Source organism: Pogoniulus pusillus, chromosome 28 (assembly GCF_015220805.1).
Source record: "Pogoniulus pusillus isolate bPogPus1 chromosome 28, bPogPus1.pri, whole genome shotgun sequence".
Classification (NCBI taxonomy): domain Eukaryota; kingdom Metazoa; phylum Chordata; class Aves; order Piciformes; family Lybiidae; genus Pogoniulus; species Pogoniulus pusillus.
Window position 1 is genome coordinate 4,968,113 of NC_087291.1, and position 27,238 is coordinate 4,995,350.

At 44.7% G+C, this 27,238-nt stretch overlaps 1 protein-coding gene across 2 annotated transcripts in view; it reads left to right on the forward strand.

The window, feature by feature from the left end:
* TBC1D5 (TBC1 domain family member 5) overlaps positions 1-27,238 on the forward strand; it is a 407,277-nt gene that overhangs the window by 150,400 nt on the left and 229,639 nt on the right. For both annotated transcript variants that reach the window (XM_064166927.1, XM_064166928.1), the window contains exon 4: positions 9,062-9,197. In XM_064166927.1, the coding sequence (XP_064022997.1) occupies positions 9,098-9,197 (100 nt within the window). In that variant the 5' untranslated portion in view covers positions 9,062-9,097. The remainder of the gene's footprint in view (positions 1-9,061; positions 9,198-27,238) is intronic.

Here is a 27,238-nt window from a genome sequence, read left to right on the forward strand (position 1 = left end):
TTGTTTTTAGTATATCCAAGACTAAACAGTGTTCTTCAGCTTCTTCCTCTAACTTAGTAGGTTCCCTTTCTCCTTTGCTTAGAGATAAAATGTATTCCTTTTTAACTTGATTGTCTGGTGGTAAGAAAGTGTCAGAGAGCAAGTGTGGAAAAATTTAGAAGCATAGAATCAGTCAGGGTTGGAAGGGACCACAAGGATCATCTAGTTCCAACCCCCCTGCCATGCCCAGGGACACCCTACCCTAGAGCAGGCTGCCCACAGCCTCATCCAGCCTGCCCTTAAACACCTCCAGCCATGGGGCCTCAACCACCTCCCTGGGCAACCCATTCCAGCCTCTCACCACTCTCATGGTGAAAAACTTCCTCCTCATGTCCACTCTGAATCTCCCCACCTCCAGCTTTGCTCCATTCCCCCCAGTCCTGTCACTCCCTGACAGCCTAAAATGTCCCTCCCCAGCTTTTTTGTAGCCCCCTTCATATACTGGAAGGCCACAAGAACGTCACCTGGGAGCCTCCTCTTCTCCAGCCTGCACAGCCCCAACTCTTTCAGTCTGTCCTCACAGCAGAGCTGCTGCAGCCCTCTGAGCATCCTCATGGCCCTGCTCTGGACACACTCCAGCATCTCCACATCCTTCTTGTAATAGAGGCTCCAGAACTGAATGTAGTACTCCAGGTGGGTTCCCAGCAGAGTAGCAGAGAAGAATCACCTCCCTGGCCCTGCTGGCCACAGTCCTGCTGCAGCCCAGACTCTGGTTGTCTTTCTGGGCTGCAAGTGCACACTGCTGGCTCCTGTTGAGCTTCTCGTCCACCAGCACCCCCAAGTCCCTCTCCTCAGGGCTTCTCTCCAGCCACTCACTGCCCAGCCTGGAGTTGTGCTTGGCATTGCCTCGACCCAGCTGCAGGACCTTGCACTTGGTCTTGTTGAACCTCATGAGGTTGGCTTGTGCCCACCTCTGCAGCCTGTCCAGGTTCCTCTGGATGGATCCCTGCCCTCCAGCCTGGCTGCTGCACCACACAGCTTGGTGTCAGCAGCAAACTTGCTGAGGCTGCACTCAGTGCCTCTGTCCATGGCACCCACAAAGATGTTGAACAAGACTGGTGCCAGGACGGATCCCTGAGGGACTCCACTTTTCACTGGCCTGCTCTTGGCCATGGAGCCATTGACAGCCACTCTTTGGGTGCAGCCATCAAGCCAGTTCTTTATCCATCTCGTGGTCTACCCATCAAGCCCATGTGTCACCAGCTTGGAGACCAGGATGTGGCATGGGACAGTGTCAAAAGCCTTGCTCAGGTCCAGGTAATTGCCATCAGTTGCTCCTCCCTCATCTGTTCATATTGTGACCTGTTCCTAGAAGGCCACCAGGTTTGCCAGGCAGGAGTTGCCCTTGGTGCAGCCATGCTGATTGAAGCCCAATTCGTGCTATTCTACCCTGGTCCCAAGTACCCCTCAAGCCTGTAATTTTTCTCCTTTTCTTTCACTATCAGAGTACATGAAGAGTAGGGAAATGGGTGTTGTAAAAGCTCAGAACTGCCAAATTATTTTTCACCTACTCAGTTACACCTTCAAAATATCCTTTTTGAGTCTGACATGTTTAATTTTAGCCCAAACAATGAGTGCTCTTCATATATTAAACATTAATTTTGATAGCATAGAATGCATTGGCTTGGAACAGACCTTTAAAGGTCAACTAGTCCAACCATCATGCAGTAAGCAGGGACATCTTTAACTGGATCAGGTTGTTCAGAGCCATATCATTATGTTTTACTGTGTTTTGTAGTTTGAAATAATTTTAAGCATAGAAGCATAGAATAGCTTGGGTTGGAAGGTACCTCCAAAGATCATCTAGTCCAACCCTCTGAGTGGACAAAGGCATCCTCCACTAGATCAGGTAGCTCAGAGCTCTGTCAAGCATGAGCTTCAATATCTCCAGGAATGGAGTTTCAACTGTCTCCCTGATCAACCTGCTGCAGTGTTGCACCACTCTCATGGTACAGAACTTGTTCTTAACACCCACTGTAAATCTGCTCTTCTCTACTGTCAAACCATGGCCCTTCATCCTGTCACTCCATGCATTTGTAAACACTCCCTCTGCAACCTTCTTGTAGCCCCATCAGGTAGTAAAGGGCTGCTAATAGGTCTCTTTGGAGCCTTCTCTTCTTCAGGTTGTACAACCTCAGCTCCCTCAGCCTGTCCTCATAGGAGAGGCTTGGAGATAATCATAGGAAGTAATTTGGCTGTGTCATAGGAGATCATTTGGCAATATCTGGTGCTCAAGTGTTGAAGATGCACCAGCATCTTCTTAGCATTTAGCCTGGAGAAGAGAAGGCTCAGGCGTGACCTTGTTGCTGTCTACAACTACCACCTGAAGGGAGGCTGTAGCCAGGTGGGAGTTGGTCTCTTCTAGGCTAGCAGGAACAGAACAAGGGGACACAGTCTCAAGCTGTGCCAGGGTAAGCCAATATAAATAATTTTAAGAAGCCTGTGTGACCACTGGTGATTTAGGGAGAGCTTTTAGGTGATTTTTTAGATTATATTCTTTTAAGAGAAAAAGCTTAGTCACTGTTTCTGAAACAATGCTTGTTATCCACAACTACTCCTTTGACTACTGAATATTTAGCTAAAGAATATTTTATTCTGAATCTGCTGCAAGTGAAAAGGTAAATGGATCTCTCCGACTTGAAATAAGTTAACAGTATTCATGTCTTTATTGATGATCTGGATGAGGGGATTGAGTCCAGCATCAGTAAGTTTGCAGATGACACCAAGCTAGGAGCAGCTGTGGATCTGTTGGAAGGTAGGAGAGCCCTGCAGAGGGACCTGGACAGGCTGGATGGGTGGGCAGAGGCCAATGGGATGAGATTGAACAAGGCCAAGACTAGGGTTCTGCACTTTGGCCACAACAGCCCCAAGCAGTGCTACAGGCTGGGGACAGAGTGGCTGAGAGCAGCCAGGAGGAGAGGGACCTGAGGGTGCTGATATATAGTAGCTGAAGATGAGGCAGCAGTGTGCCCAGGTGGCCAAGAGAGCCAATGGCATCCTGGCCTGCATCAGGAACAGTGTGGCCAGTTGGACAAGGGAGGTTATTCTTCCCCTGTACTCAGCACTGGTCAGGCCACACCTTGAGTGCTGTGTCCAGTTCTGGGCTCCTCAATTCAAGAGAGATGTTGAGGTGCTGGAAGGTGTCCAGAGAAGGGCGACAAAGCTGGTGAGGGGCCTGAAGCAGAGCCCTATGAGGAGAGGCTGAGGGAGCTGGGGTTGTTTAGCCTGGAGAAGAGGAGGCTCAGGGCAGAGCTTATTGCTGTCTACAGCTACCTGAAAGGAGGCTGTAGCCAGGTGGGGTTGGTCTCTTCTTCTGGACAACCAGCAAGAGAACAAGGGGACAGAGCCTCAAGTTGTGCCAGGGCAGGTCAAGGCTGGATGTTAGGAGGAAGTTGTTGTCAGAGAGAGTGATTGGCATTGGAATGGGCTGCCCAGGGAGGTGGTGGAGTCACTGTGCCTGGAGGTGTTGAAGCAAAGCCTGGCTGAGGCACTTATTGGCATGGTCTGGTTGACTGGCTAGGGCTGGATGCTAGGTTGGACTGGATGATCTTGGAGGTCTCTTCCAACCTGGTTGATTCTATGATTCTATGATTCTGTGATTCTATGTTTAACAGTGCTATGTTTTGTTTATAAAATACCTGTTCTTACATTTATCAAATGCTTTGAGATTAATCTTGTTGCTTGCTAGTAGAGAAGAGTCTCAACTGCTGAAAGAGGTCTGTGAAGCTTGGTTTTATGGAGAACTTTTTGTCTTCTAATTGGACATTGATTAAAGTCCATTTATTCTCTGAATATTTATTGTAGTGTTGGTTTAAATGGCTGTACTCAATCTTTTATACTTCTGATTGCAGTGGTAGCCTTTTATGTATGTGCAATTCATGTTTTCTGACCAGACTGGTGACTGGAGTTTCACCAGCTTATGCTTTGCTGAGAGTTTTATCTTTGTCTTGTATTTTTAGGAGGTAAATATGGATGTGAAGTATGGTTGCATCAAGGCTGCAGCCACTGGCAGTCTGGTGAATAGGTGTTTTGGTTTTTGAATGGTCCAAAATCATGAGCAATTCATGTGTGGACAAGAAGTGTGGCAATGCTCTTCTGTGTCAGAAAGACTAAATTATGACAAAAGCTGGTAGATATAATAATAATGTGGTAGAGCAACTAATATAGAAGGAAAAAATCAATCTGTAGAGTCTCAGGTACACAAACCTCCTTGTCCCAGAAAAGAAGCAGGCTTCAAAGCTAAGTACTCAGCATGAACCAGAATAATTTCAGACAAATACCAAAAAAACTATTAGATTCCTGCTATGTATAGTCAGTTAAATGTTAGTAAGCATCAACTTTTTCCTACATGGAAGTTGGTTGGCATTTTGTAAGCTGTGGAGGTCGTGGGGAGAGAAGCTGGTGTGCTGTAAGCAGCTCTCTCTATAGAGTCCTTTGATATCCAATGAGGCTGTGTGTTGGATTCCATAAACCTATCTTTGGAGGGATTTTTGGTTTCCATGGGCAGGGTGATCTCACAGGTCACAAATGTACTGACAAGCTGCTTCACTAGAAAGCAGGCTGGATTCATTCCAATTGTGTGGGTCAGCAAGGAGCAGACCTGTGATGCTGCCCTTGGTGGCACATGAGAGTTCTCCCTGCTCGTGTACTTCAGGAGAGCTGCCAGACAAGGAGTTTATATGCCTGTCTTTTTCATGGGCTCGTGGGTGGATTAGTGTCTCTTTTCACTCTCCTAACTAAAGAATTGTGCCATAAGCAGCTTTAATTATTTTCTTCATATGTATTAAAGAGTAGTTGACCTTCCAATGATGGGACAGATGCCTTATCTTTGGGATTATCTACTTTTCTCCTATTTAAGGCCTGTCTAGAGGTTAAATTATATAACTGAATTCTTCCATTGTGTCAAATACTCCACTCAGTGCTGTGTCCAGTTCTGGGCTCCTCAATTCACGAGAGATATTGAGGTGCTGGAGCGTGTTCAGAGAAGGGCAGCAAAGCTGGTGAAGGGCCTGGAACACAAATCCTATGAGGAGAGGCTGAGGGAGCAGCAATAGAACAAGGAGACACAGTCTCAAGTTGTGCTGGGGTAAATGTAGGCTGGATGCTAGGAGAAAGTTCTTCCCAGAGAGAGTGATTGGCATTGGAATGGGCTGCCCAGGGAGGTGGTGGAGGCACCATCCCTGGAGGTCTTCAAGCAAAGCCTGGCTGAGGCACTTAGTGCCATGGTCTGGTTGACTGGCTAGGGCTGGATGCTAGGTTGGCCTGGATGCTCTTGGAGGTCTCTTCCAACCTGCTTGATTCTATAATTCTATGATTTTTACCTCTTCATCTTTGGAAGGGAGAAAAAAGTAGTAGTGAATAGATAACAGAAACTTCTAGCTCTGACTGAGATGTTAAGAGTTTAAGGACATAGCTGTTATTGAGTCTTTTATTCTAACAACTGAATTTCAGCTTTTTCTCACACTACTGTTTCATGTTGAGAGTGCTTTTAAATTGCATCTTATTTAATATGAGCAATATGTTATAGGCCATTACAAATCAAGCTCAAACCTGTAAAAAATTAATCTGCCTTGGAGTGAGATCCCAAGTGTGATCATAATTGTTTAATAGTTCTCTGCTAAAAGAACTGAAAAGAACTTAAATATAAAGCTGTACTTGAACTGTGGAGTGACAAGACTGATAGGTAGTGATTTTTTTTTAACACTAATCAAATATATCTGTAAACAAACAACTGATTAAATCACTGTGCAAGTATCAAAAGTGAAGCTGTTCAGCTGTTTAAAACTGCTGTGTCTGTAAATTGTGGGCATGGTGGTTGGGGAGTATTTAAACAAAAGAAGTGAATGTGGATAAAAAAACAGACTACAGAAGAACAAACTTAGTAGAGTTGATTTCATACTGTACTATGGGTGTATGACAGTGTGAGTATAAAGCATGTTGCCTCTTAGTTAAGTGCTGACTGCCAAAACTGTTAAGGCATGTAAAGTCATTCTGTGCCTGGTTTTCAGTTTGAAAAGCATTTGGAGTTGTGCCTTGGTCAGATTGTGTAGTAAAGTCTGCAAGACCACAGTATGAGATAAGCTTGTCATTTTTGGGAAGGCAAAAATCAAGGAAACACTACAAAGGTAAGTTACAGTGACATAGTAAAGGGAATAAGAGCAGCAACTGAAATTCCAGCAGCATCAGATCATAACCAGCTCTTCCTGCAAAGTTATAGAATCATGGAATCAGTCAGGGTTGGAAGGGGCCACAAGGAGCAGCCAGTTCCAGCCCCTCTGCCATGGGCAGGGACACCCTACCCTAGAGCAGGCTGCCCGCAGCCTCATCCAGCCTGGCCTTAAACTCCTCCAGCCATGGGGACTCAACCACCTCCCTGCCAACCCATTCCAGCCTCTCACCACTCTCATGCTCAACAACTTCCTCCTCATGTCCACTCTGAATCTCCCCACCTCCAGCTTTGCTCCATTCCCCTAGTCCTGCCACTCTCTGATAGCCTGAAAAGTCCCTCCCCATTTTTTTTGTAGCCCCCTTCAGATCCTGGAAGGCCACAAGAAAGTCACCTGGGAGCCTCCTCTTCTGCAGCCTGCACAGCCCCAACTCTTTCAGTCTGTTGTTTTTTATGGTTTGGTGTTTTGGTTACTTTTCACAGTAAACCCCTCCCCAGTGTTTATTTATGTATTTAAGGTTATTATAAGCATCTCTGTGTTATTTAGCCGTAAGACTGCAGGTAAGCATTGAAATGTTACTCAAGTGGCTGTCAAGTTTACCAATGTTGTTCTCCACGTTACCATTCCTGCATGGTTCATTACTGTGGTGTATAAAATTATCTAGGAAATGCATCAAGTGTACTTGCATTCAGAATAGGTTTTGTTGAGCTGGCACAAGGAGTTGTTCAGGGTGATTCTATTTCAGTGGTGTGTTTTATCATGGGATTAGGAGATTGGGGTGATCTGATGTTAGAGTGTAGTGTACCACTGGAAAAGTGGACAATCCTACCTTCCCTCATGTCTTGACTGCTTATCAGATGTTTTCTTTAAGCTGAAAAGTAATGAGATGATCACAGGCTCACAGGATGGTAGGGGTTGGAAGGCACCCAAGGAGATCATCCAGTCCAACCCCCCTGCCAGAGCAGGACAATGCTATCTAACACAGATCACAGAGAAACACATCCAGACAGGCCTTGAAAGGCTCCAGAGAAGGAGACTCCACAACCTCTCTGGGGAGCCTGTGCCAGTGCTCTGGGACCCTCACAGTAAAGAAGTTCCCCTTTGTGTTGTGGTGGAACCTCTTTTGCTGCAACTTACACCCATTGCTCCTTGTCCTATCCCAGGGGTCAAGTGAGCAGAGCCTGTCCCCCACTCCTGGCCAGCCTTCAGTTACTTCTCTTTTCCAGACTAAGCAGCCCCAGGTCCCTCAGCCTCTCCTCATCAGCCATGCCCTTCTGTCCCCTCATCATCCTCTTACCCCTTCACTGGACCCTCTCCAGCAGATCCCTGTCCCTCTTTAAACTGGGGAGCCCAAAATTGAACACAGTATTCAAGATGAGGTCTCAGCAGGGCAGAGTAGAGGGGCAGGAGAACCTCCCTTGATCTGCTGGACACACTCTTCCTGATACACCCCAGGATCCCATTGCCCTTCTTGGCCACAAGGGCACATTGCTGTGCCATGATGTGATTATTTCAGTGCTACACTGAAGGTGCCTGGACAAAACCCTCAGAGAATACAACTGAAAGAGCATCCTTTTAGAAACAGTGTGGATGCTTTGGCTTGAAAGAGAATGCCTAATACCACCTCAACTACCTTTTTTTGGGGGGGGGAGGAGGGCCCATGGGGGTGGTCTTGCTTTTTCTCACAGAACTTAGGAGAAAAAATGAAGCAAATCAGTAGTATAAAAATAATCCTGAAATTGTGGTGTGTTCTATTCCTCTTTGTCCTTGTATATTTATTTTTAAATCCCATTTTCTTGGAGTTAAGAGATTGTTTCATGTAAATTACAAAGCTACACATTCAAATATCAGTCATAGTAGCTACTTAGTGTGCTCGTGTTGCAAGTTAGCTGCATCCCCTTCGTGCTGTTAATAATTTGCTGTACAGTCATCAGAACACAGCCTTGACAAATGTACTCTTGTACTGTTAATACACTGTAAAGGTCATCTTTGCCTTCTTAACCACTCTGACCAGAACACCATCTGCTTTTCATTCTTGTGTTGGCATTCTTTAACTCACTGCAACAACACTCCTCACATCAACTTCTGATGTAGTTGTTAGTCATTTAATGGGTAGTGATGTGAATAGCATTCAGAAGCCTGTGATGACAACCATTTGTCACCTCCTTCCTAGGGTTTCAGTTTGGGGTTTGCTCCCTTTTTCACTTCACTCTTGAAAGAACATCTTTGTAAATAGTAGCTAGATGGTTATGTTTCTTGAAGTGCTTCTGTAAAACCATCTTTCTAGAAAGCAAATATAAATCTTGATGAAACTGAATTTAGCCATCAGTCCAGTCAGTATTATCACATTGTTTTCACATGTGTTTGCATCCCTCTCTCTGTATCTTATACTTAATGGATGATTGCTGAAATGTGTGGATTAATGGGAATTTTTTCTAGGCTGAGAAGTTCTGAGCCAGAAGGGTGATGATGGTGGATCTCACCTCAGCTTTGTTCTACTGCCTTTGTCATCTGCAAGGGCTAGCATAAGTTCTCCCTGGAACTGGACTAAAAGTTGAGTTGAGAAAGCTGGAGAGATGAAAGAGAAGGATTTCTGCCCTAATTTAGTCTGTCACAACCACACTTAGACTTTTATTTGCAATGTGATGGTCAGAGTTAATGTAAAAGTTCTTCTGGACTTCAATAAACATTTGAGTGAGAGCACTGTTGCTCTGCTGTTACACATCTAATGTTAACGTGATGCATGGAAAATAAGGAATGATTTTAAGCTCTTTCACTTCTGGTTCTTGTGGTTGAAAAAATAGCTAAAGATACACTGAAGTGTTTCCCTCTTTTGTTTTTTTTTTTTCCTCCAGATAAATACCCTTCTGCTGGAATTTACTGCTGCCAATATGTATCATTCTGTGTCTGAAACCAGTCACCCTCTGCAAACAGAGGAACAAGAAATAGGCATCGATCCCTTGCACAGTTATCTGAACAAGCCAGGGGAAGGTGAGTTTCATATTCCTGTACTTTTTTGGCTCTATGGCTGGAAACCTCTAAGGATGTCACCATAACTGTACCTGGAGTAGTTTGTTTAGTTCCCTCAGTGAAGTTGAATGGGGCAACTTAAAGAAGATTTCAGAGTATATGTAGAGCTCTGTGACGCTGATGAAAACCAGAAGTCAACTCTCAATTACAGGCAGGAACATTAGCCAAATGTTTAATGCACTGTCAGCCTTTTTGAGTCATAAACCAAACACTGACTTTGGCATCAGAATATTGAAATGCAGCATGGCTTTACCTTACATTCTCAGCCATGAGCTCTTACACTGCTTTGGATGTAGGGATTTTTTTGGAGCATTTTCCTTTTATTTCTTTTTATCTCTGTGTTCTGATTGATATCAAATTATGAATTGTGACTATTTTCTGGTACAGGTCTTAATTATTGGTTATTAATATTCAAACATTCACTAGCTCACATGGAATTCGTTTGGGTTCTCAGTCCACAGCAAGTATTTACATAAAGGGTATTTAGGACCACAGAATTAAACAGGCAGAACTTGGAAAGTAGGAACATGAAAAATTCTAACTACACAACAGGCTGTAGCAGCTGTGGTCGCAAGCTGAACCAAACACACTTGCTTAGTGAGGCCTGTGGGTGGATGAGGCTCTCAGGCAGTGCGGCAGAGGCACTGACAAAACAGCACCTGGGGGTCACTAACAGTTCATGTAAAATCTGAATCTCCCTGCTGCCTCTCTTCTCCAACAGAAGCTTCCAGTCTGTGGAAAACAAAGGAAAACTGTAGTACATGTATATATATATATATATAGAGAGAGAGAGAGAGAGAGAGTTTACTTAAAAGACTTGATAAGTAATTGCAATTTAATCCATCACATTTTGCTGTTCCTTCCAACAACTGCCATTGGAATGGGCTGCCCAGGGAGGTGGTGGAGTCACCATCCCTGGAGGTGTTCAGGCAAAGCCTGGCTGAGGCACTTAGTGCCATGGTCTGGTTGACTGGATAGGGCTGGGTGCTATGTTGGACTGGATGATCTTGGAGGTCTCTTCCAACCTGGTTGATTCTATGGTTCTATGATTCTAAAAACTAGTCTAAGTTTTATAGCTTATTTTAGCCTTAATAATAGCTAGCCCAAATACCCATGGCATGCTAATCTCCTGGCTATGCTTCCTGTGTAAAGACACTTCCAGAAACTGGGATTATGATCCCTAGGGAAAATACAAAATATTCCAAGACAGAGGAAAGGAGAGGGAAACTGATTCTCTGTAAGCTGCTGCTGCTTGTAAGCACCTGTCATAGACTCATAGAATCATACAATCAGCCAGGTTGGAAGAGACCTCCAAGATCATCCAGGCCAACCTAGCACCCAGCCCTATCCAGTCAACCAGACCATGGCACTAAGTGCCTCAGTCAGGCTTTGCTTGAACACGTCCAGGCACAGCAACTCCACCACCTCCCTGGGCAGCCCATTCCAATGCCAATCACTCTCTCTGCCAACAACTTCCTCCTAACATCCAGCCTAGACCTCCCCTGCCCCAACTTGAGACTGTGTCCCCTTGTTCTGTTGCTGGTTGCCTGGCAGAAGAGACCAACCCCACCTGGCTACAGCCTCCCTTCAGGTACTTGTCTGCTGTGAATAGCTTTGTCTGCAGGCAGGAACCGAGTTAATGAGCCCCTGATGGGGGAAGCCGTTGGGGAATTAATTAAGGGAATCACCCTAGCATTCCAGTGGAAGGGTGAAGAAGGTCAGAAAGGCTGTATTAAGGCAGGCTTTTCAAATCATTCCACTATTAAATACATGTTTTGAAAACCAATCTGGCCAATAGGCACAAGCATCAGAAGTTTGGGCCAGTAAATGTAGATTACCATGGCTCGGGAGAGTTCTATTCCCTAAAAGGCAGTGTGAGTCTGCACACTGTGCCTGACTGTGATGCTGGATTGCTACCCCCTTAAGGCAGGCTCATGGGAGCCAACCCCCCCCACCTTTTGTTTTGTCTGCTCCTCAACTTAGCTCCTGGAACCTGCAACTGGAGGAGAAGAAGCAGTGGCCAAATTAGTCCAGCAGGATTCATGCCTTGCTAGGACATTCTGTGATAAAGTTCAGTATGTTATTTTGGATGAAATGATGCAAAAAAAGCCCAAAGCACCATAATTTACTTTTGTTTGTTTGTTTGTTCAACTCAGCATCTGTATTTTTATTCAAGGAAAAAAATCCTGGAAGCTGAGATAGAATGGACAGGCTCTAAAGTGGCTGGAGAGCAGCCAAACAGAGAGGGATCTGGGGGTGCTGATTGATACCCACCTGAACATGAGCCAGCAGTGTGCCCAGGTGGCCAAGAGAGCCAGTGGCATCCTGGCCTGCATCAGGAATGGTGTGGTCAGCAGGAGCAGGGAGGTCATTCTGCCCCTGTACTCTGCACTGGTTAGACCACACCTTGAGTGCTGTGTTCAGTTCTGGGCCCCCCAGTTTAGGAGGGACATTGAGATGCTTGAGCATGTCCAGAGAAGGGCAACGAGGCTGGGGAGAGGCCTTGAGCACAGCCCTACGAGGAGAGGCTGAGGGAGCTGGGATTGGTTAGCCTGGAGAAGAGGAGGCTCAGGAGAGACTTATTGCTGTCTGCAACTACCTGAGGGGTGGTTGTGGCCAGGAGGAGGTTGCTCTCTTCTCTCAGGTGGCCAGCACCAGAACAAGAAGACACAGCCTCAAGCTGTGCCAGGGGAGATTTAGGCTGGAGGTGAGGAGAAAGTTCTTCCCTGAGAGAGTCATTGGACACTGGAATGGGCTGCCCGGGGAGGTGGTGGAGTCGCCGTCCCTGGAGCTGTTCAAGGCAGGATTGGACGTGGCACTTGGTGCCATGGTCTGGCCTTGAGCTCTGTGGTAAAGGGTTGGACTTGATGATCTGTGAGGTCTCTTCCAGCCCTGATAATACTGTGATACTGTGTGAAATTGGTATGTAACCTACAGCAAATTAAATAAATCAAGTATGTGGAAGACTAATGAATAGTGAGAACTGCTTGCACAGTCTGTGTTGCTTGTCTTTTCTGCTTATTTGCTAGCAGTGACAGTGTAGTTGGTTCGAAGAAAGTGATAAGCTTTAACGAGAAAGCTGGTCCTTGTCATGAAAACATTCCTCAAGTACTTGGTTATATACAGTGGCACCTTAACTACCTGTAATTTTCCAGTCATTGAACACATGTACCAGGAGGGCAAAATAAAAAATTCATTTTAAATTAGAGTTAAAACAACTTGGTCACATTTCCTAAGTCCCTCACCTAGAGCAGCTGCTCTGTCTGGCTGTATCTGTCTATAAATTGTCTATGTCATAGAGCTTATTAAAAAGGGCTGTGTTAGGTTTTACTTTAGCCAGGTTTATTACTTCAGTTGGTGAGACGCTGATGTTTTGCTTTAAAATAGATTGGTAGAATCATAGAATCAACCAGGTTGGAAGAGACCTCCAAGATCAGCCAGGCCAACCTAGCACCCAGCCCTAGCCAGTCAACTAGACCATGGCACAAAGTGCCTCAGCCAGTAAAACTTCATTGTCCCTTTGAGCTGATGTTTTTTTTTCCCTTCATTGTTTTATGAAGCTTTTTCTATGTTAGAAAATGAGAATGAACATCTAGGGGGAAATACTTTAAAGTCTGATGATGAAATGAAGCAGCTTTTTAGGTCAGTGTTCCTCCTCTATTATATTTGACATCTTAACCATTTTAGTTGAGTGAATTAAATGTCTTTTTCTATATATTTCTAGAAGTGTGAAAATCATCTTAAAAGAATAACCAATACAGGCTTATTTTTAGTTGATGCCAGTCCACAAAACAAAAAAGACTCATTTTCTTCTTTTTTTTTTTCCTTAAAAACATAACCCTTTCAAGAAAGAATATTTTTACCCTCTTAACCCCCCCCCCCCCCCTGCAAATTAATGTTACCTTTTATGGTGCCCAGAAGTGACTAGTTACCTCGACTGAAAAGGTTTCTCATTTTATCTCAACCTTAACATTTCTGTGACATACAAAGTTATTAGTATTGAATTGATGTTTAAAAGTGCCATTAATTCATTTACCCCAAATGTTCATTAACAATGTAAATGTATGCTGATGTTCTATGAGACAAGGAAGTGACTAATGACTCTTCGCACTAACAACACTTAAAATGAATAGAAACTTTAGATAGCTAATCTTGAAGTAATCAAGACCCTCATTCAGCTTGGCATCTCTGTATGCTCTAAAACAGCTGTCAACTGTTAAAAATATATACACAACACACACATACGCACATGTGAAGATAAAGATATGTAAATACATGGTTCCCCAAGTCATAAAGGTTACCAACTATGGTACATTTTTTGTGTTCTATCTATGTAAATATTTTATATAAAGCATCCATTTCATCTCCATAGATGGTTTTTTTTTTCCCCCCTCTTCCTACTGCAAAACACATGCTGCATTTTAATTTGAAACTTTCTATATCCAAAATGAGCCTTTGAGGTTTGAATGTTGCACTTTAAATCATGTGCATGCTTGGGGTGTGTTAGGTTTTTGGGTGTCAAAGGATACAGACATTTCTCATCCCTGCAGTCTGTGCATTTTGGAGAAGTGTTTCAAGATAATGTTTGTCAACTCAGCCTCAGTTTTCAGGCAGGATATAGAATTAACTTAGTGAAAGTGTGATTTGGAATGGGCTGCCCGGGGAGGTGGTGGAGTCCCTGTCCCTGGAGGTGTTGAAGAAAAGCCTGGATGAGGCACTTAGCACCATGGTATAACTGACTGGCTAGGGCTGGGTGCTAGGTTGGACTGGATGATTTTGGAGGTCTCTTCCAACCTGGTTGATTCTGTGATTCTATGAAAATCTGTATCTTAGAAGTCCTTTGTATCATGTATCGCACAAATACAGAGAAGAGGTTGCTCATCAGTCAAAGATGCTCTGTGCAATATTGTGGAATATCAAGACATCTGAGTTCTGCTGAATGCACCAAGTATTGCCACAGAGAGAAAGTGATAGAAGTCTTCACTGGGATAAGGTGATGAAAATAGAGCATGTCATTGATAAGGATGCTGAAAATCAATATTGAATGATAGAACCAGGCAATTTTGTTAATATACATGAAGTCCAGAAAAGGGCCACAGGGATGCTCAAAGGGCTGGAGCACCTTTGCTATGAGCACAGAATGAAAGAGTTGGGACTGTTCAGTCTGGAGAAGAGGAGGCTCCCAGGTGACCTTCTTGTTGCCTTTCAAGTATCTGAAGGGGGCCCTATGAAAAAGCTGGGGAGGGACTTTTTAAGCTATCAGCGAGTGACAGGACTAAGGGAATGGAGCAAAGCTGGAGGTGGGGAGATTCACAGTGGAGGTGAGGAGGGAGTTGTTGAGCATGAGAGTGGTGAGAGGCTGGAATGGGTTGCCCAGGGAGGTGGTTGAGGCCAGGCTGAATGAGGCTGTGTGCAGCCTGCTCTAGGGTAGGGTGTCCCTGGGCATGGCAGGGGGGTTGGAACTGGCTGATCCTTGTGGTCCCTTCCAACCCTGACTGATTCTAAGTATTATATTTTTAGCATGGACAACTGCTACCAAAACTTGACAGAGCATCAGGAGATGTAATGTCCAGATGAAGTTTTGAAATCCTCTCATAAGTCATTTCCATAAAGTGAAAGAAATCTCAGAAATACCTGACTGTTAAGTATGGCTGATAGGAAATGCAGATGCAGAGACTGCTTTTTGTTCATTTGCTCTCACTTCAGAAGATATCTTAGATAGAATTCCATCAATATATTGGTTGAGTCCAATAGTACTCAGTGCTTTTATTAAAGGTTTAGAGAGAAAACACGATTCCTTTGGAACTGGGCTGCTAGCACAATGGGGGGCAGACACACTTTTTGAAGTGTTCTTGATATTTTGGAGAAGTGGTTTGAGAAGAACAAGACACAGTTCACTGGGAACAGCTGTGAGGATTAATGTTGCAAATGCTAGGCAAGAAAAAAATGACCTAGCTGAACAAACAGAAGCAGAGCATTGCAAATGAGCTGAGTGTCATTTGGAGAAAGATGTGGATGTTCGTAGCACTCCAAATGTGTAACTGAGGAAATCTGAATCTTGAGTCATGAGAATGCTCTTGTTTGCAAGTCTAAAAACTCCACATTGGCTGATCTCTGGGGTTTATTTTCTATCCCTTAAAACAAAACTTAAAAAATAATTTTAACAAATCAACAAGCCCATAAACCAAACAAGACAGTATTTAAGACTTTCTCTGATGGTGAGTTTGACCTATGCTTTTTTCCTTCAAGATAGAAAAATATGTGTTACATCCTACAGGCTGGGAACAGAGTGGCTGGAGAGCAGCCAGGCAGAAAGGGACCTGGGGTTACTGGTAGATAGTAGCTAAACATGAGCCAGCAGTGTGCCCAGGTGGCCAAGAGAGCCAATGATATCCTGGCCTGGATCAGGAGCAGTGTGGCCAGCAGGACAAGGGAGGTCATTCTGCCCCTGTGCTCAGCACTGCTCAGGCCACACCTTGAGTGCTGTGTCCAGTTCTGGGCCCCGCAATTCAAGAGAGATGTTGAGGTGCTGAAAGGTGTTCAGAGAAGGGCAACAAAGCTGGTGAGGGGCCTGGAACACAAACCCTATGAGGAGAGGCTGAGGGAGCAGGGGGTGTGCAGCCTGGAGAAGAGGAGGCTCAGGGGTGGCCTCATTGCTGTCTACAACTACCTGAAGGGAGGCTGTAGCCAGGTGGGATTGGGCTCTTCTGCCAGGCAACCAGCAACAGAACAAGGGGACACAGTATCAAGATGTGCTGGGGAAGGTCTAGGCTGGATGTTAGGAGGAAGTTGTTGTCAGAGACAGTGATTGGCATGGAATGGGCTGCCCAAGGAGGTGGTGGAGTCACCATCCCTGGAGGTGTTGAAGCAAAGCCTGGATGAGGCACTTAGTGCCATGGTCTGGTTGATTGTCTAGGGCTGGGTGCTAGGTTGGCCTGGATGATCTTGGAGGTCTCTTCCAACCTGGTTGATTCTATGATTCTATGTAGGCACTCATGGGTTTTTAAGTAGCAGTTTTAATAGTAAGAAATTTATGTCAAGGATCCTGACTTTCACAGTGTAACCCTTCAAATAGTGGATTTTAGTTCTTTAATTTGCTTTTTTTTTTTTTTGCTATATGTTTTTGGTGTTTTAATTTGCATGCCTGTATATATCTCTGCATTATGTTTGCTTTTGAATACAGTAAGCTGATATCTTGCAACAGTTTCTAAGACTCTTCATCATATTTTTCATCCTATTCTAGCAATATTTTTCAATTATTCCCTCTGAAACAGAGTTTTGTCAGAGAAACTGATGATTCCTTTTTTTTTCCCTTTGTCACCAGCAGAGGCTTTTTATGAAGAGAATTTTCACTAACTTTTTGTTCTTCTAGCTTCTCTCTTTACATTGCATCTGGCATACCATGTAGTTCAGTTCCAAATGCTTCAGGTTTGTGTTACATTGAAATGGGATAACTAGGTTAACTGTTTCTGAGCTTCTCTAGGTTCTTACTTCTGAGTTACAGTATTCACCACCTTCTGCCACAAGTTCTGAAGAGCACAGTGGCCACTATTCCCATTTCATTGATATAATGAGAAAGTTGATCCTCTAAGGACAGACTCGAACCATGCATTTAATACTCTTTAATTTAATTTGCTCAATATCACAATTAATACAATTAAGGTCACTTGAAATGAAACTATTAACAAATTGGGTAATTTACTTTAACAATGTCAGCGTGTTCTCACAATTACATTTGCTTTAATTAGTGTACAAGCTATTACTTCATAGCATACTTCACATAGAAAAATGTAATGTGTTCTTTGTTCTTAATAGAAGAAAAGGGGAAACCTTTAATGGGTCTGGGTGTTCTGGATCTGGAGTTTGGGGGGGTATATTTCATGTCTCAAGGCTAGAGTTGAGGATAGAGAAGGCTGATGTAGCTGGAAGGACAAAGGTAACTACTGGAGTGTGTGACTGAAACTAAGCCAGTTGAGATAGATCTGTTGCCCACCTTGTGCTTACCATTTCATTCCTCCTGGTTCTCAAGACAGCCATGGTGAAATACAAGAGATGGTAAGAGTATATCCATATTTCCATTCTTACCATATCCTGTGTGTTTCCATTGTTTGTCACTTGTGCTCTTCTCCTGCTAACCTCATAATTGATCACTAGAAGGGATTACTGTGTGTAACTGTAAGTGATGTGCAGTCTGAGATACTTGACTTGCATTAGTGTTATACAGAAGACATGTAGAAAATAGAGGAGGAATGAACTAATAAAGTAAATGCCACCTTCACTGGATCTAGCAGGACCCATGCTCTATCATAGAATTTCCCCAGACCTTAGGTGTGATGCACATGGGACTGATTTTAGGTGTTAATGCACATGGGACTGATCTTAGGTGTGATGCACATGGGACTGATCTTAGGTGTTAATGCACATGGGACTGATCTTAGGTGTGATGCACATGGGACTGATCTTAGGTGTTAATGCACGTGGCACTGTTTTGGTTTTGGGTACATCTTTTCATGTTCATTTCAGGGTTAAATAAATAGAATTTTCTGACAGTAAAAATTATTTCCCTGATCAGTCAATATCTATGCAGTATTAAAAGTTGGGGGGGGTGATGTTCTGCTTATAACTCCTTTAGTCAGGGGGACAATGCAGATTGGACTAGATGATCCTGGGGGTTCTTTCCAACCGTAGCAATTCATAGTGATTAGATGTTGTGCTGAGGGATTTGGTTTAGAACTATTACTGAGTTGGGGCTGTTCAGTCTGGAGAAGAGGAGGCTCCCAAGTGACCTTGTTGTAGCCTTCCAGTATCTGAAGAGGACCTACAGAAAAGCTGGGGAGGGACTTTTCAGGCTATCAGAGAGTGACAGGGTTGGGGGAATGGAGCAGAGCTGGAGGTGGGGAGATTCAGAGTGGACATGAGGAGGAAGTTATTGAACATGAGAGTGGTGAGAGGCTGGAATGGGTTGCCCAGGGAGGTGGTTGAGACCCCATGGCTGGAGGTGTTTAAGGCCAGGCTGGCTGAGGCTGTGGGCAGCCTGCTCTAGGGTAGGGTGTCCCTGGGCATGGCAGGGGGGTTGGAACTGGCTGCTCCTTGTGGTCCCTTCCAACCCTGACTGATTCTATGATGCTACATAAAGTACTGCCATGCTTCTTTTAAGTGGTAAGAAACAATCTGTTAAAACCTGTGTTATTTATTGACAGTGTGGCCTTTTAACAAAGAAAAATAGGCCTATGCTTAACGTTGCCACTGCCACAACTGAAACAGCTGATACTTTAATGAACAACATACTGAGGGCCATCCAGGACATAAGGCAAATTAAGCAGGTTACAAACTGCGTATCTTCTGTTTAGGTATAAGAGATCTCCCTAGCTCTGACAATTAGCTCCACTGCTCAGGCAAGCAGACAGGCAGAAACAGAAGGAGGCCATTTGTATCAATTTGAGAAACAGAACTAGTAATGAAGTCAAATATCCATACCAGGTAGCTTCACCTCTGCTTTGGAACAGACATTAGTAGCTGATGGTTTCAGCGTTGCCTTAGCAAATACACACATAAACCTGTGCTGCTTAGGAAAAGCTTTTTTCCTGGTGTTTACAAATCAAGAGCAAAGGAATAATAATAATAATAATAATAATAATAATAATTAACAATTCTTCTAACTTAGAGGGTTGATTTTTGCAAAGAAGCAAACATTTTCTGGACACACAAGCAAATCCAAATCTTGGTAACCTGACAGCTTTTGCTTAAACGTTGAATTGGAGTTTCCTTTCATGAAAACCTTTTCAAAGTAGAGCAATTCAGCTGTGAAACCCTGAATGCATTAATGATGACAAAGAACCTCTGGAATGAGCCAACATTTGTTTTTGTTCTTTTACAATGTTTACTGATGAATTGCACATAAAAAAAATGTTGCAGGTTGTTTTCATTTTCTTTTCTTACTTTGATAATGAATGTCTCCACTGTTTACCTTTTTGGTTAAGGCACCTTATTATTACCAATCAGCTTTAATTATTTATAGCAAAATGACTGTGGATGATGTTTCTTTGATGTCAAAAAAGTCAGGGACCTCATCCTGTTAAAATGAATGGCTAGATTCCAGTTGACTCTAAAGGTAGCATGCCTGAGTGCCCTTATTGTCTAAGGGAAGCAGTAATTTAGGCCAAGGTGCTGGATTGTGGTTATTTGGAATTCCTCAGTTTGGGGAGTATTCAGATTTCACTTGGTGTCAGGATTTGGACATGCAGAAGCAGGAGCGAAGCTGGAGATGGGTAGGGTCAGGCTGGACATGAGGAGGAAGTTGTTGAGCATGAGAGTGGTGAGAGGCTGGAATGGGTTGCCCAGGGAGGTGGTTGAGGCCCCATGGCTGGAGGTGTTTAAGGGCAGGCTGGATGAGGCTGTGTGCAGCCTGCTCTAGGGTAGGGTGTCCCTGGGCATGGCAGGGGGGTTGGAACTGGGTGATCGTGGAGTACTGCATCCAGTTCGGGAGCCCCCATTACAAGAAGGATGTGGAGATGCTGGAGCTTGTCCAGAGAAGGGCCAGGAGGATGCTCAGAGGGCTGCAGCAGCTCTGCTATGAGGACAGACTGAAAGAGTTGGGGCTGTGCAGTCTGCAGAAGAGGAGGCTCCCAGGTGACCTTCTTGTGGCCTTCCAGCATCTGAAGGGGACCTACAAAAAAGCCGGGGAGGGACTTTTCAGGATATCAGGGAGTGACAGGACTAGGGGGAATGGAGCAAAGCTGGAGGTGGGGAGATTCAGAGTGGACATGAGGAGGAAGTTGTTGAGCATGAGAGTGGTGAGAGGCTGGCATGGGTTGCCCAGGGAGGTGGTTGAGACCCCATGGCTGGAGGTGTTTAAGGCCAGGCTGGCTGAGGCTGTGTGCAGCCTGCTCTAGGGTAGGGTGTCCCTGGGCATGGCAGGGGGGTTGGAACTGGCTGATCCTTGTGGTCCCTTCCAACCCTGACTGATTCTGTGATTCCATGAAGCACAGTGCATCTAACTGACTTTTAAAAGTCCTGGTCTTCATTGTATTCCTGAGACACAGAACATCTGAAGCAAAGGCTATGTACACAGTATAATGGCAGAGTGCCTTTACCTCTAAAGAGTGCTAAAATGGAGGGAGAGAAATATTTGTATCTTCTCTGGTTTTATGTCTTTCTCCCCAGTCAACAGAAGAGCAAATCAGCCCAAGTCTAAACAATGCTGTATAAGGAGTATCACGTTTCAAATGCATGTATGCAAGCTTATGTTTAAATCTTGGTTTGTGTAAGTGAATTGTTGCTGGGGTTTGCTTCTAAAAACCTTAAGCTTGAGGTTTATGTGGATATACCTAAACACACACACTCTCTATGAATAGCTGAAACACTTCCCTCTGATCTACAGTATCTTTTGCTCATTAATGAGTGTTCCTGTTCAGCTTTTGTGCCCAGGTGGCCATGTGTGCTAGTTTGAAGCAAGCTGGAATGTTTTGGTAACAGAACTAGATAACGGGCAGTGAAATGAAAAACAATTGTGTCTACTTCTCTCACAGTCACGCTGAGAACTCTGGGAAGAAGAAAGACTTTTTCTCCATTTTGTTTCTCACTCTTGCTTTTGCCTTAGACCTGGTCACATCTCATTAACCCTGCTCCTACTAACCCTGCTCCCTAACCTCTTGGCTGCACCTCTTTTCTTCCTGAGAACTGGGGTAAGGTTGAGAGGGACGGGGGGAGGTGTTGGGGTGGTTTGAGAGCCCCTCCTGGGGACTCAGGTTTCTGGGAGGGGAGTTGTGCTTTTGTATTGTTTATCCTTTGTATATAACTGTATATAACTGTATATATTGTAAATAGCTGCTTGTAAATTCTGCTAGCTGTAAATAAATTGCTTCATCTATATTCCCAGAGGCCGTCTGAGTTAGCTGGGGCAAATACAAAAGTGTGGGAGGGGCGGGGTAACCCCCAAACCATCACATTTTTAATTGGCGCCCAACGTGGGGCTAGATATTTCAGTGAGTGGAAATTAGCTCTGGGAATTAAGATGAAGCTAATCAAGCAGCTATTGTACTTGGTGGGGATTGCTGTGTGGCCTGTTTTCTGGTTTTTTGTGTACAATTGGATCAAAGATCAAATTGGTTATTTCTTGCTTCATGTAGTTTTTAAGAAGGCTAAAGCTAAGGTTTCAAACATGTTCTGGAGCTGGGGTGATTTCATTCTTGGTTATGCTGGTTTTAGTGTCACTGAGAATATTACTAGTGATATTACAAGAGTTTTTGTCAATAATGTGACGATCAGTCAAAATGCTGCTTTATCTACTGCTCTCATGAGGGTCATCCAGCCCCAAACTGAAATGCCAAGTCCATGCAAGGATTTTTACAGAAAAGAGATTGTCACGGGTTTGGTCTGCAGTAATCTGGCTCTTATGATTTTAATATTCATATTAATTTTGGCATTATTGGTGAAAAATTCAAAACCAGTTTCTGTAAGGGCTAGGAAAAATTCTGTGTCTCAGAAGCAGTCTCTTTCACTGCAAAACAAGGGAACACAGTTATCGGCTTCCCCCTTGCCAGCCTCTGCCCCTCCTTCTCCAAGTGCTGGGAACACAGCCAATGTTCCCGCCAATAACGTAAACAATGATAAGGATAACCAAAACAAGCCGCAGAGTTTAGCAGGAGCCTCAGGAGGACAGGCAAGTACCCAAAATCAGAATGTTCCTAGCAACAATCAAAACACGTCAGGGTTGGCAGGCATCCCAGGAGGACAGGCAAACAATCCTACTAGTGCTAGTAACGCTAGCCCAGTCAGTCCAAATCCTAATGACACCAGCTCAGCCAATTCGAACCCCCAGCCAGCAGACCAGAACCAAAATCCTCCTGTTAAAAGCAAGGCAGATTTGAACTCACAAGCTCCAGGTCAGACCCCTAAGGATTCAAACCCTTCAGGTCAGACTCCTAAGGATTCAAATCCTCCAGCAGACACATCCAAGTCTGTTGCTGCTCAGGCCCTTCTGGCACCTGCTAAGGCAAAAGCTAAGACAAAGAGTGGTTCGCAGGAGGATGTAAGACAGGGGACCTCTGGTGATCAGCAGCAAGAGGAGGAAGAGGAGGCAGTTAGTCTGCGAGACCTTGTAGATGTGCTGAGACAACAATACTCAAGTGAGAGGAGTGCTGTGAGGTTAGCTGCTAAGAGAGAGGATGGTTCCAATGAGTTTAGGAATGCTATGAGGAAGATTGTGTTAGGCCCGGCACCACCAGAACAACAGGAGGAAGAGGAGGAAGATGACATCCAAGGCTCCAAGGATCCACTCAGAGAGGTCAGGGAAGTTAGGAAGGAATACACAAGAGAATCAGGTGAGCCAATCTTAAGCTGGCTAGTGAGATGCCGTGGCATTGGTGCTAATGCTCTGCAGGTAGGAGACAAGTCTGCCAAGCAGCTGGGACCACTTACTAAGGAGAGTGGAGTGGACAAACACCTAGCAAGTCCTCTTGGTAGGGTTAGCTTGTGGACACGCCTTTTGTTGGCTGTGGCTATGAGATATCCTTCCCGAGATGATTTGCCATGGGCTGCCAAGAAGTGGAACACCGTTGAGCAGGGAATTAAGCTTCTGAAGGAGTTTGCTGTGAAGGAAGTGCTTTATGGAGATCATGGCACACATGAGCCTGACGATATTCCTTTGGGAACAGGTCTCATGAAGAAGCTTATTAAGCTTGCTCCTTCATCCTATGCTAACATCTTGGCCAGCAAGTTTCTAGCAAGGAGTGATAATGGAAGATCTTTCACTGTTGGTGAATTCACTGACCAGCTCAGGCAGATTGAGGACAGCTTGTCACATTCTGGTATAATCTGTGCCATAAAAACTATGACTTCTGAAATAAAGAGCATGAAAGATGGTTTTGAGAATACCATGAAAGAACTGAAGGAGGATCTCAAAAATCTGGTAAAAGATACCGTTCCTGCATCATCTGAATGGGTGAATGTTTCTGCAATCAGGAACAGACGCCCACCTCCTGCAAGGCAATTCCAGCCCAGGAGGAGACAAATTCCACCCAGACAGCAGCAATCACGTGCGTCACTGTGGATACTTCTGCGTGACACATACGGTGAGAACATGAACAAGTGGGATGGTAAACCTACTTCAGCTCTTTCAAAGAGAGTCAGGGATCTGCAGAGTGGCAGAAACAGAGGCAATAATGCCAGGAAAGTAGCTGTCACTTCTTCAGCTCCTGAGAGCAATTGCAATTGTTCCAACAGTTGCAGTTCCTCTCACAACAACACCAATCACTGTGTACACCCTACATGCCATGTTCAGCATTAGGGGTGCCCTGCCTCCAGCCAGGAGGAGGAAAGGGATAGTGGAGAAAACCGAATCTATTGGAATGTATTCATTAGGTGGCCTGGCAGTTCAAGAGTTCGGAAATACAGGGCTTTAGTTGACACAGGTGCTCAGTGTACTTTATTGCCATCTAATTGTAAAGGGACAGAGTCTATTTCTATCTTTGGAATCACTGGTGGATCTCAAGAGTTAACTAAGGTACAGGCTGAGATCAGTTTAACTGGTAAAGAGTGGAAGACACATACTATTGTAACTGGTCCTGATGCGCCTTGCATTCTGGGAATTGACTTTTTGAGACAAGGTTGTTTCAAAGATCCTAAGGGTCATAAATGGGCTTTTGGAATAGCATCTGTAGAGATTGAGGATGATAAATTGAAATTGTCTGTTAGACCTGAACTTTCTGATGAATCTGCAGTTGTGGGACATCATGACATAGAGGACCTGGAAGTGCCAATTGCAACTCAAACTGTTCATCATAGGCAGTACAGAACTAACCGTGACTCTTTGTTGCCCATTCATCAGCTGATTCGTCAATTGGAGGATCAGGCTGTCATCGAGAAAGCTCATTCACCTTTCAACAGTCCCATCTGGCCTGTGCGTAAACCTACGGGCGACTGGAGACTGACAGTTGACTTTCGTGCCCTCAACGAGGTGACGCCACCCATGAGTGCAGCTGTGCCGGACATGCTGGAACTCCAGTACGAGCTGGAATCGAAGGAGGCTAAATGGTATGCAACCATAGACATTGCTAATGCTTTCTTCTCTATTCCTATAGCAAAGGAGTGCAGGCCTCAGTTTGCATTCACCTGGAGAGGAATCCAGTACCAGTTCAATCGTTTGCCTCAGGGGTGGAAACACAGCTCAACCATCTGTCACTCAGTCATCCACAATGCACTGGAGAAAGGTAAAGCTCCAGAGCACATCCAGTACATCGACGACATCATTGTGTGGGGCCAAACTGCTGAGGAAGTCTTCGAGAAAGGTAACAAAATCATTGACATTCTGTTGCAAGCAGGTTTTGCCATTAAGAGAGACAAGGTCAAAGGACCTGCCAGAGAAATTCAGTTTCTGGGAGTGCGGTGGCAGGATGGTCGCCGTTATATTCCTCAGGATGTGATCAACAAAGTCTCTACCATGGCAGTTCCCACCAGTAAGAAGGACACACTTTCTTTTCTTGGTGTGGTGGGATTTTGGAGACTACATATTCCTGGTTTCAGTCAGATTGTCAAACCTCTGCATGATGTGACTCGTAAGAGAAACAATTTCGAGTGGGGACCTGAACAACAAGCAGCCTTTGATCAAATTAAGCGAGAAGTAGTCCATGCAGTGGGTTTGGGACCTGTGAGATCTGGTCCGGACATTAAAAACATTCTGTACACGGCTGCCAGTGACAATGGTCCAACTTGGAGTCTTTGGCAGAGAGCTCCAAATGAGACACGTGGTCGTCCACTTGGTTTCTGGGGACGTTGTTACAGAGGTTCAGAGACAAATTACACTGCAACTGAGAAAGAGATTCTAGCAGCCTATGAGGGAGTGAAAGCAGCTTCTGAAGTGATTGGAACTGAGTCACAATTGCTTTTAGCTCCTAGACTGCCAGTTCTTAACTGGATGTTCAAGGGCAAAGGTTCATCACCTCATCATGCCACAGATGCAACCTGGTCTAAATGGATGGCTTTGATAACCCAGCGAGCACGAATGGGTAATCTTGATCGACCTGGTCTGGTGGAGGTGATCACCAACTGGCCGGAAGGCACAGACTGTTCTAAACCTCCAGAGGAGAAAATAACTCGTGCTGAGGAAGCTCCTCCCTATGGTGATCTCTCTGATCAGGAAAAGAACTATGCTTTGTTCACAGATGGTTCCTGTCGTCTTGTTGGGAACAAGCGAATATGGAAGTCAGCGGTTTGGAGTCCAACCAGGAGAGTTACCGAAACGAAAGATGGCGAAGGAGAATCCAGTCAGTTCGCTGAGGTAAAAGCTGTTCAACTTGCTCTTGATGTGGCTGAACGTGAGAATTGGCCTATCCTTTACCTCTACACCGACTCGTGGATGGTAGCCAATGCTCTATGGGGTTGGCTGAAGGACTGGAAGAAGAATGGGTGGCAGAGGAAAGGAAAGCCTATTTGGTGTGCTGATCTATGGCAGGACATTGATGCACGGCTGGAGAAAATTCCAGTGAAGGTGCGGCACGTAGATGCACACATGCCTAAGAGCAGAGCCACTGAGGAACATCAACATAACCAGAAGGCAGATCAAGCTGCTAAGATTGCTCAAGTTGATACCAACTCTGATCTTGACATTGACCTTGATTGGAAACACCGAGGTGAGCTGTTCTTAGCTCGGTGGGCCCATGACTCATCTGGACATCAAGGCAGAGATGGAACATACCGATGGGCTCGTGATAGGTCAATTGACTTGTCCATGGACGCTATCACCCAAGTCATCTATGACTGCGACATTTGTGCTGCTATTAAGCAGGCTAAGCGAATCAAACCCTTATGGTATGGTGATAGATGGTCAAAGTACAAGTATGGTGAAGCCTGGCAGATTGACTACATCACTTTACCTCGATCTCGTTCTGGCAAGCAGTATGTGCTAACGATGGTAGAAGCCAGCACCGGATGGTTGGAAACCTATCCAGTTCCGCATGCTACTGCACGTAACACCATTGTTGGTTTGGAGAGACAGATCTTGTGGAGACATGGAACTCCAGAAAGAATCGAGTCAGACAATGGTACTCATTTCAAGAATAATCTTGTAAAAAACTGGGCCAAAGAGCACGGTATTGAATGGATCTATCACATACCCTACTATGCACCAGCTTCAGGGAAGATTGAGCGCTACAACGGTTTGCTGAAAACCACCCTAAAAGCCATGGGGGGTGGAACTCTGAAAAACTGGGACAAACATTTAGCAGAAGCTACTTGGTTGGTAAATAGTAGAGGTTCAGTAAACAGAGCAGGACCTGCACAATCAGATTTGGTCCAAACAGTAGACGGTGATAAAGTTCCTGTTGTACGTGAGAAGAATCTGTTAGGGAAAACTGTTTGGGTGTTTTCTCCTTCGGGTGAAGGGAAACCTGTCCGAGGGGTGGTATCTGCTGAAGGTCCTGGTCATACATACTGGGTAATGCAGGAGAATGGTGAAATCCAGTGTATTCCACAGAGAAATTTAACCTTAGCTGAGAGAGTTTAAATCCAAGCTGTTAGGAGTTTTCTGTTCTAGGTAACATCGGCGCCCAACACTGAGAGAATCTACAATAGAATCTACAGTACGTGAGCACGAACCCAACATCACCTGGGAGTCCCTGTTCTGAGCTTTTGAATCACCTATATCTGATTGAAGTGTGAACTGAACTTGTATATATTGTTTTAGTGTAAATATTGGTTTAGATTAGATTAGATAATTCTCAGCGATACTCTGAGCGAAGTAGACAGGGGTGGATTGTGCTAGTTTGAAGCAAGCTGGAATGTTTTGGTAACAGAACTAGATAACGGGCAGTGAAATGAAAAACAATTGTGTCTACTTCTCTCACAGTCACGCTGAGAACTCTGGGAAGAAGAAAGACTTTTTCTCCATTTTGTTTCTCACTCTTGCTTTTGCCTTAGACCTGGTCACATCTCATTAACCCTGCTCCTACTAACCCTGCTCCCTAACCTCTTGGCTGCACCTCTTTTCTTCCTGAGAACTGGGGTAA